Source organism: Podarcis gaigeae, assembly GCF_964106915.1.
Source record: "Podarcis gaigeae genome assembly, chromosome: 1".
NCBI classification, from domain to species: Eukaryota; Metazoa; Chordata; class Lepidosauria; order Squamata; family Lacertidae; genus Podarcis; species Podarcis gaigeae.
The window spans coordinates 76025884-76045000 of NC_139678.1; the positions used below are offsets into that span (position 1 = coordinate 76025884).

Below are 19117 nucleotides of genomic sequence, written 5' to 3' on the forward strand. Positions count from 1 at the left end.
TGCTAAAGCCATGGACTGAGGAAGGAAATGATCTAAATCCTGAATATGTGCATGCTACAGATACCCAATATACCCAATTATGCACAGGGCTGTTAGTTTATAGACTACTTGCAAAACTTACAAGTCACAGTCTAAAAAAGAGGTAGCCATGTGTACATCCACTTATTTCAATGGGGGGTGGCATACCTAACTTCTTCTGTTTAGATTGTGGCCACAGGATCTTGATTTGCAAGGTTTTATTGTTATTTATTTCCCCTGATTTCCCCATTTATTAATATTTGTTTTCAGTCAGTTCTTCTAATTTGTTTATTTCTATTAATTTCCCCCATGAGCTAGGTAGAATTATAATTTTGAAGTGTTTGTGAGTCTTGCTTATAATTCTCAAATATGCCTACCATTTTCAATGCTAAGCGTGCAAGGGTCCTCAAAACTTTGTTTGATGTTGGGACATGCAGCCTGAGTTTTCCAGGTGTTAGCAAATGCAGATGCTGTTCCTTCCACCACTCCACTTATGGCTGTGAAGTCATCCATCTGGCGCTTGTCAAAGTTTCCACAGAGACCTTTGAAAGAAACCCCAAAGAGTTTTATAGTCCAGTTTTACAATACTTTGCCCCCCAGGCATGCCACAAATTTCTTTTTGCTTTAAAATACTTCTTACCACAAGTCCTTCCTTTGAAAGATGGACCCACATGAATATACAATTGCATTGTGGGTACGAGCTGGATTACTAGCTGAAGGTCAAAGTTTGTATGCACAATGATGAAGAAGGACGAAGGTCTGAACATGGTTACATTAGCTATGGACAAAGAAGACACCATTCTTATGAGATTCAGAGCTGCAACTGCCATCCATTACTCAGGAAAAGAAGAACCAGATTTGTGAAGGCCAATTCATGCAAGCACATTGGCATGTTGTGATTGTGGGCTGGATGGATGTGTGAAGGGTTTGATACAAGTTGTAACAGTTATATGTTTACATTCAGATTGTGCCCAACCATCAGCCCAATCTACATTGGCCACCATATCATCGTTTGCCCCAGTTTTGTTGATGATTCAGTGGTATGAACTGAAACAATAATGTGACATATATGGCATGGATCTAACAAATCGTAACCATCAAAGGATTGGGGGAATATGATAGAATAGTCTGGCACCAGAATGATAACAACGATGGCACCAGACATCTTTTAGAAGGCAGTCCCATAAATGAGGTGCAAAAAAGGGCTTATATCTGGCAGCCAACTCCTTAATCTCTGGACACCAGGTGAAAGACCTTTCACAAAATATATCTCAGTTGATAAGTAGTTTCCTATAGGAGGTGGCTGTCCTTCACATACTCTGGTCTCAGCTACAGAGATAGCTTAGGAACCTTGTAGTAAACAGCAGAAGTTTATATTCTCATTATGGAGAGTCCTGGTTAACAAACTTGCTACCTAATCTGGAAGTTCCTTTCAAAGGTTGCATTATATTATAGTAGCTGTGGCTGGATGTTATTAAAACATGGCTGTTTGTAAGAGAATCCTTCATTTCCAGGGGAAACCTCTACATTAGTTGTGGAGAACATTTGGTCTTCCAAGTGTTGCTGAACTACAATGCCCATCAACTCTGCTATTGGCCATGCTTCTTAGGGCTGATGGGAGTAGTGGTCTAGCAACATTCGGAGGGCCACAGGCTCCCCACACTTGCTCTACACAAACCCAACTTTCTTTTCTCAGCAGAACTGGAAAAGCGAAAATAGTAACCCAATCAAACCTTGCTAGCTTGTGGAGTAACAAGCCCTTCTGCTGAGCTTGCCCCTAAGATTTCAAAACTTTTAAGGCTGCCATGGCAAACAGAAGTTTCTGACATGCAACATACCTGCTGATAGAGGCAACTGAGTGTAGAGCGAGTTGACTAATACACCACCATTAGGACTGATCACAATGGTCTGGTGACAAAGAGGAAAGGAGTAATAATGAGTTTGGGGATAAATTACATCTTGTGTTTCTTCTAATAAGCTTTATTGGGGGGGGGGGGGAGAGAATAAAAACTATTACATGCAGTTCCTGCTATCAGATAAGTGAAATTAGGGAGTGTTCAGCATTAATATAACCAATCTTGAATGGTTGATTTTGAGGACGGACACTTTTTACATCTATATCTATCTATCTATCATCTATCTATCTATCTATCTATCTATCTATCTATCTATCTATCTATCTATCTATCATCTATCTATCATCTATCTATCTATCATCTATCTATCTATATCTATCTATCTATCTATCATCTATCTATCTATCTATCATCTATCTATCTATCTATCATATCTATCTATCTATCTATATCTATCTATCTATCTATCTATCTATCTATCTATCATCTATCTATCTATCTATCTATCTATCTATCTATCATCTATCTATCTATCATCTATCATCTATCATCTATTTATCATCTATCTATCTATCATCTATCTATCATCTATCTATCTATCATCTATCTATCTATCTATCTATCTATCTATCTATCATCTATCTATCATCTATCTATCATCTATCTAGCTATCTATCTTCATCATCATCATCATCATCATCTATCATCTATCTAATATGCATGTTAAAAAAGGCAAAGCTTTTGGCAGGTTGCCAACTATAAGAAGCATATTATTCATAAATAAGTTCAAAGGATGCTCCATCAATCCAATCCTGATTCTTTCCATCTCTCTGTGCATTCATTATTGTGAACAGTAAGGGGCACAAATTACACCATAATTTCATAAACTGGTAAAAAAAAGATGATAGGTTCTGAACAATATGGTTGACAGTGTTGGCTTTTATGATTTAAAACCTCAACTGATTATCCCACCCCCGTGCCCCATTCTTCCTCCCTTTCAAATAGTTCTTTCAATGACATTCTTCCAACCAATTTAAAACACATTTTGCAGTCATTCTCTAATTGAACTTTTGTGGGTACTAAGTCATTTTGCTTTTCATGGACTATATGCCTTTTCAGAGCTGATTATTGTCATGGAAGATCTCCTTTTCATGGTGGAGCTGGCATCCCAGCAGAGAGTCCTACTCACAAAAAAGAGTCAGGAGAGATGATTTCTACTACTTTCCCTAGCAGCTTACTGTACTGCTTCCCATGTTCTCCTGGGAGGTCCTCCAACTCTTTGGAGTAGCTCCTTGGGTGTTGCGGGTATCAACAAAAACCTCCCACTTCCATGAGTACAGTTCCACTCACTGGTTGTCTGGATTTGACCCATTGTCTTCATGAATACATAAGGGCAATTTATTTGATACTTTATTATTCTGACATCTAATACTTTGGGCATCAGCTAGAAAAAGCAAGTTGCCTTTACATACAGATTCTGTTCTAGGAATGGGTGAATCTGTCATTTTTAGTCTCTCTCAGTTTCTTGTTTTTCCAGTCTCAAGCTTAGTTCTCCAAATTTCCAGATCAGTTTGCATTTTTACAAAAACTCCTCATGAAAATTTATCAGCATTTCAATGCAAACGTTTTATGCAATTTTGTTTGTATGCAAATTGGCTCACATACACATTTTTGCAAAGCTGTTTCTCTTACTATAATGCATTTTTGCATGTTATTTTCACTAATTCAATTTTTAAGCACACTTAAGTTATACTTAAAGTGTATTTTAAGCTTCAGTTTATACATTTTTGCACAAATTATTTGGCTACAGAGCTGTACTGAAAGTTTCATAGAAGTGCAAATTTTGAAGAGTGCCTGTGTTTAAATCCCCATATAGTTTTGGAAAGTGTGAATTAGCCAGGTGTGCCTTTAAATGTGAATGGAATTGAATACCCCCCCCAGTTACTCCTGTCTCTTAAGGCATTGTGCCTTATAAGATGTTCTCGATCCTTTGGTTTAGAAACTTACAGTCTGGTCTCCATTGATGTTGAGGGCAACCATCTTCAAGCATGTCTCAGTCTCTGTCAGGCCACATTTGCGGAGTTCTCCGAGAACACTAAATGTATCATCTCCACAAAACTAAAAACGCAAGCCAACAAGAATTACCACCTGCATCGCAAACTTACTGCAATAGCACCTAGAAATTAAGATTGCACTGAAAAAGTATCGCAGATGCACAGTTCTAGCTTCCTTGAACTCAAAAGTATTTTGGTTTTAGGATTTGACTTAACTTCTTATAAAGGTTGCTTTAGCTAGGGAAACTGATTCAGGATCTTTTAAATGAGAGAGTAAACATTTTGAATCAAAACTGTTGAACAGGAAAATCTGCTACTTCCCCCCCTTTATAGATATTGAATGTTGGGCTTCTTAAAAGTATGTAAGCAAACTTTCCTAGTTGTTTTAGGGCACTCTCATGGACCTTTTATTTGAATGTGTGGCATCTCCCTGAACAACTTTATTTCTGTTTCATTGTCGTATCATATGTAATTCTCCTGAAATGAGATTCTACCCCCCACCCCCCACTTTATTAATTTTCCCCAAAGGTGTCTCTTCTGAGTCTGTGTCTTCTACACATCTAAAAAAAACATTACTGCTTTAGGGAAAATAATGGTGTGATAATGTAGAAGCAATAAGGAAGTGAGAGGGATTTAAAACTTGTAAAGGGAAACTGTGTGCCATGATATCCAAAGCAAGGGATTTACTATTGGAACAATTACACTGCTTTTATAATCCCAGAAAGAGGATTAGTGTGTGTTTGTGTGCCTGTATAGCACTGTGGTAATGGGGACATTTTTGCTAATTATAGTGACAGTATATCTTAAGTGACTTGCCTTTGAGAGAACGTAAACGCAATCTCCATGGACATTATAACGTTTTTTATCAAAAGTGGAGATGTGTGATCCACCTTCTACTGAGCAAATGCCAGGACATGGGAGTTCTATGCAGTTCCATTGGCCCCCAACACAGGAACTTGAAGTAAAGGAAGAAAGAGAAGAAACATATATTTTAAGGAAAGATATTGCCACTGACATTAGCTTATATTATTTTCTATTATTAGTTCCATTTTTTGAAGTGTATGTGGAAACATTTGTAAAGTGTAGGAACCAGCACAGCTTTGTGTTTAAAGCGTCAACATGTGGGAACTTAAAAGCTATGGGTGGGACTCATCTAATGCGTCCCATCAGAGGAAGTTCCACACAAGGACTGCTTGTCCAATAGGACTTTCCTTCCTCTCCTCCTGCCACGCCCCCTCTGAACTTGGCTTTGGGGGGAGGTCAGGAGAACCCCTGGAACAGCATGCGGGGGAAGTAGGGAGAGGACCAAAATACTTGCCCTGATGGAATGATTGCCTTTCTCAAACTTGAGTCCCCAGATGTTGGACCACAACTCCCATCACCTCTGGTCCTGGTAGCTAGGGATGATGGGAGTTGTAGTCCACCAAAGGTGCTTTAGCGCAATGTTGAATTCTTCCCTATGAAGGGCTCCACAGCTCAGTGAGAAGCACAAACTTTACATGCAAAAGGTTCCAGATTCAATTCCTGAAATCTCTAGTAAAAAGGGTGAAGTAGCATGCAATAGGAAAGATCCCTGCCTGCCAGTCAGAGTAGATAACAATAGTCAAGATGAACAAATAGCGTAATCTGGCAGAAGGCAGTTTCCTAGGATCCTATTGTTACTGCAGAATTTTAGCTTAATGATGTGAAAAGTCACTACTAAACCATCTCAGTGGTAATCCTGACCCATTGAGTTGTACAAAAGACTGGCTTCATTTGGTCATGCCCAAATAGCAGCTCGGTATGTAGCAGAATAGGACGCGGGTGGTGCTGTGGTGTAAACCACTGAGCCTTTGGCTTGCTGATTGGAAGGTCAGCGGTTCGACTCCCCATGACGGGGTGAGCTCCTGATGCTCGGTCCCTGCTCCTGCCAAGCTAGCAGTTCAAAAGCACGTCAAAGCGCAAGTAGATAAATACCGTAGGCGGGAAGGTAAACGGCGTTTCCGTGTACTGCTCTGATTTTGCCAGAAGCGGCTTAGTTATGTTGGCCATCTGACCCAGAAAAACTGTCTGTGGACAAACGTCGGCTCCCTTGGCCAGTAAAGCGAGATGAGCGCCACAACCCCAGAGTCGTTCACAACTGGACTTAACTGTCAGGGGTCCTTTACCTTTTTTATGTAGCAGAATGGCTAGCAGAGGCCTTATGGGCAGAGCTAATGTGACATGCATGTGAACATAAGCTGGAGTGTGGCCACTAGGCCAGGGGTTGGCAAGGTTTACCGGCCATGGGCCGGAAATTGCATCTGCGTATGTCCGCGGTGCTGGAAATCGCTTCTGCGCATGCCCAGATGCCAGAAATCATGCCTGCACAGAAGTGTTTTTTGGTGTCTGGACATGCGCAGATGTGATTTCTGGTATCTGCACGTGCGCAGATGTGATTTCTGGCACTGCTCAGTGAGTCCCCACGCCACGCTGTGCTGGTTTAGTGCAGTGGGCTAAGGACTCGCTAAGCGGGTGGGGTGGCTCAGGGGCCTTTAAAATGATCTTCGTGGGCCACACGTTGCCGACCCCTGCACTAGGCAGAAGCCAAGGTAAGGAATCTATCACAAATACAGCTGAACTTTCATTGGAAATCATGTTCAGAAATAACTCATTCAAATAATTAGGCAGAGCTTTTAAAATGTTGAAATCATGGATCAAGCCTAGATTCCTACACAAAGTACTTGTTCATCATATTAAAGGTTGTCAATTACCAAGAACGGCAGTTGTCTGAATAAGTTGTTCCTGGAGCATAGGATTTTCCATTATAAACACAGGAACACTGCTCGTGGGGGATGCAGCCAGCATTGTCAATGTCATCATATACAGTTCCTAAAGGAAGAAATAACTTAAACATTATAATGGTTAAAAGATGTTAAATGAGAGTTGGTTACATGCACAGCTTCCCTGACACAAATTGTACCATCTCTTTTCCTAAAAACAACATCCTTTTTCTGTAGATTTCCTTGCTTGCATGTTGAATACCATGAGGCAAGTGCCCCATTAAGATCTGTGGCACTTACTACTGAGCAAGTGTGTAAAGGGCTACAACAGTTGGATGCAAAGGTGGAAGCTTACCTGGTGGACAGAAGCAACCATCCACACAGTGGTCCTCACACAGCTGAGATCTTTCAGAGTTGGAGCAAGTGTCTGTACAGGGTGATTCACATTCTTGATAGTGCATGTTGGAAGAGCATTCCATTGCTGAAAAGAAGGATATTAATTATAACTCAGTTCCCCTTTGATACACGCAGCACACTCAGCTAATAAACAATTCCTTATAGTGATTCTGCCTTGAACAGAGACCTGCCTTCTGTGTGTTGCATTTAATGCTTTTCTGCTGCAACTCCAAATGGCATCTGCTTTCTTTTGTAGCCACATACCACAACTGATGAATGTTTTGACTGGGGTCTATTATAATTCCTATGATTTTTTTCATTATGCTAGAGCAGTGGTGGGGAACCACCAGCCCACCTGACTTCTGAATCTGGCCAGCTCCCCTGTGCCTGGTTTCATATCGTCTTAGGTGTGGGAAGCTACAAGCTGTGGCTTGAATCTGACGCTTTTTGAATTTGGCGCCTTTTTCTGCTGCCCTGCAAGGTGACAGAAAAAAGCATCAAATGCAAAAGGTGTCAGAAGGAAGAATCGGAAGTAGACTTAAGAGTGTGGTCCTGATTCTTTAATTGAAGCCATTTTGCACCGTTGGAATTCAGGCCACAGCTGGAAATTCAGACCCCATTGACCTGTCAAAGTGGCCCTCTCAGAGGGTTAGCCACTGTTGGATCTGACCCTCCAGCCAAAATGGAGTGGCCCTGCACATCATGTGACCAACCAGGCATGTATTGTGGCTTGCCATTTGCTCAGTGGTATATGTGCCTCCACTTTTTGTGGGCCCTGGTGGCCTAGCTGGTTAATAGACATTAGTTACATTTTATTAATATCTCCTTCTGAACACATCTGCCTGATGGACTTTCTCTCCTTTCATAGTTTATTGCTCAAGTGGTAAGACTGTGGGGGAAAGGTCCTCTCAAAAGCAGGAGTAATATAAGCTGGGGCATCTCTGATTACTTCATTTCTCTATGCACTGCAGATCATACCTCCCAGACTCACCATTGCCCAAAACAGCAGAGTTGATGAGCAGATGAATATCTAAACTTCTAAATTAGTTGCATTTATCATTTGATTGCTGAAAACACAGTGTTCTGATACATTCAAATAACTCCGAGCTGTCACCATGTCCTCTAGTCTGCTTCTTTTTCAGTTTCTCTCAGCTATGTATCACCTGCAAGTTAGAGCTATCTCTCTATCTCCCACCACCTGCTACTTATGCAAGTCATTCATAAGCAGGACAAACTCAATACAGTATAGGGATCTGTGAAACACTTCAGCTTCTTACAGCCTGGTGCTCATCCACTAGTCAGGTGCTCATCCTGAAACCTGTGGGTATAGGGCAGTATACAAATTCAATTATTTAATTAATACCTTTATAAGCATGCCACTTTGTGTGTACTCTACTTTGGATTGTACCTTCTAATTTCCAGTTCACCAGAGTAATTGCTGAATATCATTTCAAGCTGTATCAAATGTCCAGCTGAAATAATTGACTAGCTGTGATTTACACTTTTACACTTACGGCACAGGTCTGGGCTTCTCCAGTTCTGAGGTTCCCCACCAGCATGAGCACATTGCCGGGAATATTCAGCAAAAGTGTCACAGAGACAGGAGGTGATGTCTTCTTGTTTACAGAGGCACAGGTCTTGTACACAAGCCTCAATGTAGTCATTAACTCCCACCACAGCATTGCATTGAAAGAATGAAGAGCCAGTCAGTACACGCTGGCAAAGCTCCTAGATGGAAAAGCAAAAGCAAAAAGTTTTTATCAAGAAGGACTGTTTTTAATGGTGATTAACTGATCCTAGATCAGGGATGAGGAATCTGTGGCCTTCCGGATGTTGTCAGGCTCCAGCTCTCAATGTTTCTCATCAGTGGCCATTCTGGTTGGAGAGTCCAGCTACATGTGAAGAATGACAAGTTTACCCATTCCTGTCTTAGATGACAATGACATATTTAGTACACAGGGCACTTTGTAAAGTGCCATAAATACAAGGAAAAGAAATCAGGTTCTTGCAACAAGGAGCTTATAATGTTAATTTCAGGAGCTGAGGAAACAACAACTGTTTTCTCTGCCATTACAATTCTTCCTTAAGATTTAAGCATCCTTTTGGAAAGAATAACCAAAAAAATTCTTACAAATTCATCAGTGCAGTTGCTCAGAGAGACCAGCGTAGGATCCCCACATTCTTCTGTCGGCCCATTCATTTTCTGCATATTCCCAAACTGCAAAGTAGTTATTTCGGCCCCTGTAATGAAAAACAGCAACCCATGACTTCAAAAAGATTCATATGAGAAAGTATCTTGCATAGAGGTTCTCGTTCCAGTTTGGCAAATGAGATGCTGAGAGGGATTCCCCTACTCTTAGTAAAGCATTATAGCACAATGGGATGTGCAGTAAATACCTTGTGGAAAACCAGATGCTTCCCCCCGCTGGGGGGGGGGGCTTTAGAGCACCAGCTGAGAGAACTGTACAGATCACATGGCTCTCTGTCAGCCAGTGGGATAGAAAAGGGCCAGCATGGGCTGAAGCACACACCTGTTTCAATGGGGAAAAGGCTATTGACTGTATGGGAACAGTACATGATTCTGAACCCTAGTTGCGTGGAAGTCGCTTCTCCATGGGTAGCTCCTGTGTGACCAAGGCAATGTTTAAACAACCAACTATGTGAGTGAGGGTCCCAACTTCAGATTTGCTACCTTTCCAGGAGGACTGTCAATTCCACAGAGAGGTCGTGTGTGTGGGTCTTATGCATCGCAGCTTGTGTCTGAGGGCACTATGGTGGCCTTGGTTTAGAACCTCAGAAATAGAAATGTTTTTCCAATCACTAATTCATTTACTTAATGCTAGCAATATCATCCATATGTTGAAAATCTATTTCAATGAGCATGAATAGAGAAATTCACCTAATATCTTAATATTCAATGTGTGTTGTTGATTTTAAAAGTGAAGAATGACAGATATCAGACAGGTTTTTATCCAGCAGGTTTTTATCCTTGGGGCTTTTTCTTATGATGGGTGCTTACTAGAACAGACTACTGGCACTTCATTCCCCCCACCCCCGCCGCCAATGATAGCCATTTTGTGCTGTCATTTTTATCAATATGTATATGAATACCAGCACGTCTTTTCTCCCCCCCGCCCACAAAGCACTCCTTATACCACTTAAAATATTTTGAAATGGATGCAAAGCCAAACCTCTGAAGAGATTGTAGTTCCACAGCACTCAATGAATCATGACATATAAATAGATGATACCCAATTTCAATAAGCAGTGTTTTTGATACTTACCGTTTGAATAAAACTCATTGTATTGTGGAATGCCATTAAAATCCCCACAAAGTCCACAGGTCTGATTGGCATATTTTTTATCAAGTTCCAGCTGAAATTATATATGAGAAAGTTGATGAAAGTTAATATCACTCTCCATGATATAGATTGAAAATTCAAGACAGCAGCTGCACTGGAGACACCAAGATAACTTCCATCAATGTTGCAATTCAAATTTAGTGAATAGAAAATTGGGGCATCATTTGTGAGTCTCAGCCAGTCTGTGCTATTCATAACAACCTAGTTTTCATTGTAATATTTACAGTATATATATAAAAGCAGCTGACTCTTCTCCACTTATGCTTTCTGTTCTTTGAATGGGATTCCCTGCTCTGCAATCTATAGATAAGGTTAGGGCCTATAAAAGAGAAATTTTACTAGAAAATGAAAAATTGAAGCAACAGGTGGCACCTCCTGCAAAAATGTGAATATGCTAAATGTGTAATCCAAATGTGTTTTCATCTCTTTGAAAATAGAGATAAAATGTCAAGTGGAAACATATCTTGGTTGATTTCTGCAGTTAGATACTGACTGCAAATAAGATTTGTAAGGGAAGTAAGTAAGTAAGGGGATGCGGGTGGCACTGTGGTCTAAACCTCTGAGCCTAGGGCTTGCCGATCGGAAGGTTAGTGGTTCGAATCCCCGTGATGGGGTGAGCTCCCATTGTTTGGTCCCAGCTCCTGCCAACCTAGCAGTTCGAAAGCACATCAAAGTGCAAGTAGATAAATAGGTATCGCTCCAGCGGGAAGGTAAATGGTGTTTCTGTGCGCTGCTCTGGTTTCACCAGAAGTGGCATAGTCATGCTGGCCACATGACCCAGAAAAACTGTCTGTGGACAAACGTCGGGTCTCTCAGCCAGTAAAGCAAGACAAGTGCCGCAATCCCAGTGTCATTCGCGACTGGACTTAACTGTCAGGGGTCCTTTACCTTTTACTAAGAGCTTATTATGAACAGAACAGGATGTTAGGTATGCATGTGTGTGAGAGGGGGTGGGGAGGGAGGGAGGCAGGCAGGCAGGCTGAATACCCCAAAGAGCCTTGTGCATATCAAAGCCCAATCTGTACTTAGAAGCAATTATTTGGGTGGTTTCTTTTCACCAGTTACTGAAAATCTGTGATGTTAACTTGCATGAGTCAACATAAGAGCATATTGCAAAGACCCTATACAACAAACTGCCTTGTGGTATCATGATTTTATCTGTAATGTTGTTCAGGTGACATCATACATTCAAAAAGTAAACTCAGCTGCTGGGTTATGATGATTATGATGAAGCCAGAACAAGGCTAGTGAAAAATACGAGGGAGGTATCAGCATGCTTCATGGGAAATCCAAGTCTTGCAGAAGTAGAAAAATATTACGGGGGATCTAAAGGGGTGATCCCTGCCCCCAAACAACCCTGTGAAGACTGAGCATGCTCAGTGGTGACAGAATTTTAGTTTCTGGTGCGGGTGGGGAAATAGAAAAGCCGCAGGAAGGGAGAGTGGAATTGGGTATTGCGAAAGAAGGCATGGCTGGCTGGCAGGCTGGAATACTGAACAGGAACATTCTACACTGCCACATTCTGCTGGGGTCACACTTGTCAATTCTCTATATTATGTAGCACTTACCATTAGACTATCCTTTTCATTCCATAGTAAGGTTAGGCCCAGCTTGACAATCACTCTCACATAGATGGTAAATTTCTCAATAACGAATCCTGATCCAGTGTAAGGCAGCTGAACCCTGATGAGAAAGCATCAGAGATACTGGATATGTAATTCAAAGCAAAGTGACATGTGGCTTTTTTTGAGGGTGTATAACTACCAAATTGCCATCATGAGTGATTGAACTATCCCGTTACAGAACTTACTGCAGAATTACTCATGCCCACCCAAGACAAATTAGAAGGGCATGTGGTTATGGTGACCACAGCAGCAAAGCCTACTGGAGGCCACAAGCAGCCTCCTCTGTGGTTGGGAATTTGGGGCTTTCAATAGCCTTTAATGGCTTCATTAATGTATTTCTCAGTGTGCTTCAGCATGGAGATTTCTGGGTGTTGGACCACAGATTGATACTGAACATGATAGTCACTGCACACCACTGGCTGGACACTGACACCCAGATTAGAAGTGGCTACCATGGACCTTTCATGGTTATTGGTTCTTAGATAATGGTAGGACTGAACTCTATCTGCCTATTAAGGAATCTATTTGAGGAAGTAGGTCTGCTCAGGACACAAGTCTGTGTTATTACCTTTCACCATTCACCACAATGGCATCTTTTTGCATTTCAAAATCCGTCCCATCCAACCGCATGGTGACAGAACTGATAGTGGGAATGTCTTTCACCATTGTGCGCCTGATCTGGATGTTGAAGTCCTCATAGGCAGCATTGCAATGGGAGGCAAAGACATAGTTGCAGGTCCCAGGGAAATAATAGATGTCCCCATCAAACGTCTTGTAGTGGAATTGGCCCCACGTGCTGCAGACTTGCCCATTATGAGCTGAGTTGAAGGCTGCAAATTCACAAAAGGTTGTAAAGGTATACTGCACACTTTTTGCTGACAACATCTTCATTTCTTCATTTTCTATGACAGCTTACATAGTGACATTACTAGCTTATCACCCATTACAAACAGGCTTTTGTTCCTTGCCTGCATTTGCCCTGGGTAGACACTGTTACTTCTTTTGCCACTTTATGTGCTCAGCTCAGAAGTAAGTTGATGCTGATGCCAGCTTTCCCTTAGGCTGGAGTGGAGAAGCTGTGGCCCTCCAGATGTTGTTGGACTCAAACTCTCATCACTCCTAGTCTGCACATCCAGTGGTCGGAGATGATGGGACTTGGGAGTTCAGCAACATGTGGTGCGTCACAGGTTCCCCAACCAGGCTGAGTAGGGGATCAGAGGAAGACACATAATCCTTCAAGTTATTCTGTTGTTCAACATAAACTAGAGTTATGGCAGGATTTATTACTAAAGTGCAACAGAGCATGCTCAACAGAAGCAGGAAAAGCCCTGTGCCCTTTTGTTACCCACAACTGGAATCAGATTTCACTGCAGGATATGCACTGAGTACAAAATAAGTTTAAATTAGAGAACAGAAGATCAAACACTGTGCAATACGTTATTTAGCACTCAAAGGGAACTAAAACCTGTGAAGGGGAGAAGGGATTTTACTGTGTAAAATCTACAAAGGTGTAAAAGATCTCCAGAGCTGGGAAGAAAATAGTGTATACTCAACCTCTCTCTATATAGTCATTGCCTTGACCTTTCATAACTGGCACAAAGACTGTCACCTTCATCCCCTGAAACCCCCTGCCAAAACCTGGGCAGGAATTTTGTAATCTCATTATAATGAGAAATAAGTAAGTGCTTACACCGTGACAGCATAGAAGGAAAGTAAATAGTTTAGATTTCAGTTATCTCTTTGCTCTAGATGGAAATCCTTCAAAGGTCACAAGGAAGTGTGAGGCATATCCCTTTATTTCTACCTTTCTTTAGGGGTGAGCAAATATCTGCAGATATATACTAGATCTGGAAATAATAGACCTACTTAAATATATATATATATTAACCATTCTGTACAAATTAATGAGAAAATAAATTGCATGCACTTTCTTTACTTCTGAGGTGGCCAAGGAGTGTTTGGGAACATCCTTTCATTCTTCCTATCATCTCTATGGTGGTCTGCATTGTGCAGCCTCCCTAGGTGCCTGCACTTGCACAAAGTGGAACATCCTTGGCTGGGCTTTATTTAAGGTTATTTACAGTGCAGTCCTATACAGATAGAAGTAAGTCCCATTGCGTTCTACAGTCCCTGCTCCCCAGTACATGAGTAAAGAACTGCAGCGTCCATGTGTTATATGTCCACCAGCTTAACTTGCTTTTATAACCTCTCTGCTTCTTTCTCTTTGTTTAGTACTTTGATAAGAGAGATAAAAATAAAGATAAAACTAAACAAAATGAGCAAGTAATAAAGCCAAGATAAAAGCAACAAGAAGAGTAAAAATAGCACTGCAACAAATAAAACAGCGCAGATAAAATCTGAAATCTAAAAGCAGCAGCAAACGCCCTCACCTCCTGCAATATGCCACAATAAAATACCTGAGTAAATAAAACCATTTTTACTTGGCACCAAAAACCCATAAGAGGGGTGCCAGGAGTACAGTCCCAGGGAGGGCCCTGCATAGAAAGAGAATGCATTGCTTTTTTTCAAATTTGCCAAGATGTTTGTTCTGTTACTTACCTGTTGAATCATCTACCCATCTATTCCTCTGTTTCTTGACCTTATCCATTTTGCCTTTCTTATGAGTATATCTGATAGATACAAGGAAATAACTGAGACAGTTTATGGGTAGACTTACATGTTATAACTGGTGTTGTTGTCAATGGTGGGATGATGGTAACCTTTCCCGATTCGCCTTCTGCACTAGAAGCTACAAACAAAGGGAACAGAAAAACCATAATTTGTATGTATGTTCATTTGTGTGCATTCTTTAAACAGTGAAAGCCATAATCTCAGCTTTCAGGGCCTGGTAAATGCTATGATTGTGCTTTTGCACCAGTGTGCAGAAAGCCCATGGTGGAAGATAGCAATCCAAAAGTTGGCAATCGAAAAGCAGTGTGTGAAACTCTTATAAGAGCACACTCACCACGAAGTGTAGAATATGCATGACTGAGATTGGTGGATACTCTAACTATACCAGCTGCTGACAGTGGTTCTCAATTTCAGTGAAATTATAAATATGTATTTTCCTTTAAGTTTGTATATCAAACTAACAGATATCGTGAATGGGCACAATCCAGCCAAAGTTAATCAATCTTTCAAATCTTTATCATCCAAAATATTGATGGGCTCTGACACATCTTGGCTCTGGAGGATGTTACTGCAACAGGTATTATTAGATACATTGCCATCCACTGCTCTAAAACTTCCAAGAGTCCAGGAGAGGACACAATTAATGGTTTGGGTTTGGCCAATGAGGAATGCCTGACCTGGCCGATTGCTATTGCTGGGCCTGCCTTCAGTGTCTTCAGATGGAAGGTTTGGGGCACAATCTAACTAAAGATAGTTTGCTATACATCTCACAGATATCTGTGGGGGTTTAATTGATGCTATAAAATTAGACAAACATAGATAAAAACCCAAAGAAAGAGTCCCTCATTGAAGGTAAATGGAAAATTGTACTGTGATAAGAGGCTTTGGCTATAATAAAAAGGAGTGAACCTGGCACAAGACCTCTAAATACCCAGCACTCAAGTCCTATTGATAGCAAGCGCTATTGATTTTAATGGAATCTGCTTCCAAAATAATGCTCTTGGATTATGATGATGATGATGATGATGATGGTAGTGATGATGACCTAAAATGTTAATCCCTGCCTAGAAATCTCACACCTGCCCTGAAAAAGCCTTACCCCTCATTTATGTCAGCTGGGTTGGTTGAGATTCAACACCATTTGTCATTTCTTCTTCGTTTCTATTTCACATTTTCCAGTGCTGAACTTTGGCACTGAATACAGGTTTCGGCTTAAATCCTAGTAAGGAACTGTACCAATCAACCGCGTCCCAGGATGCAATTCACATGGCATCAGTAATGCTTCCTGATTCAAATGAGACTCTAGTACCCTTTAACATACAATGAGACTGATAACATTTGGTACTATTTGGACCTGACATCTTTCCGCAGAGCCTGCAAGACAGAGTTGTTCCACCAGGCCTTTGGTCAGGGCGCAGCCTGACTCCCTCCTCTGGCAACCTGCATAGAATTTTGCTTAACGGTTGCCATCAATTTGATTTTAATTAATTTTTATAATGAAATGTTTTTAGAATGTTTGATTATTTGATTGTTTGATTATTTGATTGTTGTTAGCCGCCCTGAGCCCGGCTTCGGCTGGGGAGGGCGGGGTATAAATAAAATTTATTATTATTATTATTATTAAGCAAGAGTTTTAATTCTTTTGTTCCTTTTCTGTCCTGCCTCTTAGCCAATGTAGTTCAGGAAACAGAATGAGGGACCTGATTAAAAGATAAGCTCAGGCCTGAAGACTTGTGGGTCTTCAGTAAGCAACTCCCAGACTTGTTTGTAAATTAGGGATCACCTCAGTGCTTTTTTTCTAGGGTGGTAACATTTGGATTTTGCATTTGGGAGCTACTTCGTTGAAAAATAACACATACACACACTAGAATCTACACATCAGATACATTCATATGAACAAGGCTGTAGAGGGATAATGCAAAGTGATGCCCCCCCCTTGTCTATCTTCTTTGGAGTTTAGCTGCTGTACATACTTCCGTATTTACTAGAGTCTAATGCACCATCAAATCTAATGCAAACTCAATTTTCAGAACCTTGAAACCCAAAAAAGTATTTGCTGTTGAATGTAAATGTGCCATCAAATCTAATGCACACCTTCATTTTCACAACATAATTTGGCCCAAAAAGGTGAGCAATAGATTCAAGTGAATACAGTAATATGCAACTTTAAAATGTTAGTATGTTAGTATTCTGACAGACTTCTAACCAGGAAACATGCATTTCATACTTTATAACTTTTCAAGGAGAGGCCCAAATCGTACTTTTCTATTTGATCCCCATTCAATCCACATTAAGATGTCACTAAATGTTTTCGCTTCAGGAAGTACAATATTAAAATACCCCAGTTTATTTGGAATTGTTAAACATTTAACTGAAACAGTATTAAAAGGGTGAAAAACTCTTTGAAATTCAAACATTTGCATGACTCACAAAATAGAATAAGGTATAATTTGAGTGAATTGAGATATTCAATTACATTGGCACTTTTTTTCTTGTAAAAGAAGCAAAGGAAATGAGTTTTTACCTTTCTGTTGGATGCTGCAGATCATGAATGCTAGGGCCCATAATGGCACCCTCATCCCTCTACCAAACCCCATACTGGATGGAGTTCGGTGTTAAGGTACTCAGCCCGCTTCTGGCCAGAAGGACTAGTTCACTTGCACTCTCAGAGGCTTATATAGCAGGAGTTTCTGTCTATTTTCCCAGCTTGTTTGACATGGTCTAACAAGGTGGGGCTGTGAGGATCTTAGCAGATACAGGGGTAAATAGAGGATGCGCTTTCAGTTCCTTGATGACTGGCCGAGCATGTTTGCCTTTTGGGAGGTATATTTTTTTTTGTCAAGGTTCCATCTAATAAAGGAAATTAGAAATGAATAGCAAAAAGGTAATATTTCTTCCCCAGCAAATGCCATTGAAGATCCTGGAAAAAAAATCAAGGAGCTTTTGAGTCAATCTGTGGTTTTCTGAGTGACAGGCAGGTCACTGTTTAATATTCTGGTTACTGTGTTAAGTGATGCCCATCTAGTGTGGCAAACGCCTCTTTTCCTTGTTAGTGCTGAGAAGGAGTGAAAGCTTGTTGAGGTATGAAAAACTATGATAATTTGAGACCTTCTATTCTGAACATTCTGAAGGACAGATTGTGAAGCTGAGGCTCCAGTACTTTGGCCACCTCATGAGAAGAGAAGACTCCCTGGAAAAGACCCTGATGTTGGGAAAGATGGAGGGCACAAGGAGAAGGGGACGACAGAGGATGAGATGGTTGGATAGTGTTCTCGAAGCTACCAGCATGCGTTTGACCAAACTGCGGGAGGCAGTGGAAGACAGGAGTGCCTGGCGTGCTCTGGTCCATGGGGTCACGAAGAGTCGGACACGACTAAACGACTAAACAACAACAACATTCTGAACATACAATGAGACTGCTGAATCAGGCCATCATCTTGTTCTCATAGTGGCTGACCAGATGCCTGTGGGAAGCCTGCAGGATCCAAGCACAATAGCACTCTCCCCTCCTGCAGTTTCCAACAACAAGTATTCAGAGGCATACCACATCTAACAGTGGATGTTGAACATAACTATCTGCATGGTTCTGTTCTGGGCCTGGTGTTGTTCAATATCCTTGCAAATGACTTGGATGAAGGAACTGAGGTGGACCTTCCTATCAAATTTAGGTAGCTAATACCACAAGACATAGAATCAGGATTCAATATGATCTTAACAGATTGGAGAACTGGAGCAAAACTAACAAAATGTAGGGACAAATGTAAGGTTCTGTACTTAGGCAGGAATAACCAGATGCACAAATATAGGATCGGTGATGCCCAACTTGGCAATAATACATGTGAAAAGGATGGTCTTAGTAGACCATAAGCGTAGCATGAGTCAGCAGTGCAATGCAGCAGCAAAAAAGTTGATGCTATTTTATGCTGCATCAACAAAGGTATAGTGTCCAGATCAAGGAAAATAATAGTACTGCGCTATTCTTCCTTAGTCAGACCCCACCTGCAGTCCTGTGGCCAGTTCTGGGCACCACATTTTAAGAAGGATACTGACAAGCTGGAACGTGTGCAGAGGAGAATGACCAAGATCAGTGCAGTGTGGCCATTGTGGCTGCAGCATTGAATTGGCTCTGTCATTGTGCATGCTCTCCATGTCTCACCCATCCTCTTCTTAAAAAAAAATGGTGTCAGGAAATCAGGTGTGTGATACTGTGCTGCCTGTGCTCCCTGCCAATCACTGCTGACACCTCCCAATGTATTATTCTGTGATGCCACCGATGCAAGTGGAACGGGATAGCTTACAAGCCATACCCTACGAGGATGGCTTGATCATTTTTCAGTGTCAATGTTTTTCTGTTTGATGATGTGAAGTAGGAGAATGTTCCTGAGAATGTCTGATCAAGGCACAGTTAAATAGTCATTGCCTAATGTTGTTTTC

The 19117-nt window shown here is 41.1% G+C and overlaps 1 protein-coding gene across 1 annotated transcript in view; it reads right to left on the bottom strand.

The window, feature by feature from the left end:
- Positions 1–17329, bottom strand: part of LOC310852224 (mucin-5B-like) — a 61314-nt gene extending 43985 nt beyond the window's left edge. The window contains exons 1-14 of the mRNA XM_083755291.1: positions 17208–17329; positions 14730–14801; positions 12621–12882; positions 11996–12110; positions 10350–10440; positions 9197–9306; positions 8580–8793; positions 7025–7150; positions 6661–6778; positions 4745–4883; positions 3882–3992; positions 1857–1926; positions 659–796; positions 396–560 (exon numbers count right to left, since the gene is read on the bottom strand). Of these exons, the coding sequence (XP_083611417.1) occupies positions 396–560; positions 659–796; positions 1857–1926; positions 3882–3992; positions 4745–4883; positions 6661–6778; positions 7025–7150; positions 8580–8793; positions 9197–9306; positions 10350–10440; positions 11996–12110; positions 12621–12882; positions 14730–14801; positions 17208–17280 (1804 nt within the window). The 5' untranslated portion in view covers positions 17281–17329. The remainder of the gene's footprint in view (positions 1–395; positions 561–658; positions 797–1856; positions 1927–3881; positions 3993–4744; positions 4884–6660; positions 6779–7024; positions 7151–8579; positions 8794–9196; positions 9307–10349; positions 10441–11995; positions 12111–12620; positions 12883–14729; positions 14802–17207) is intronic.
- Positions 17330–19117: the final 1788 nt, after the last annotated feature.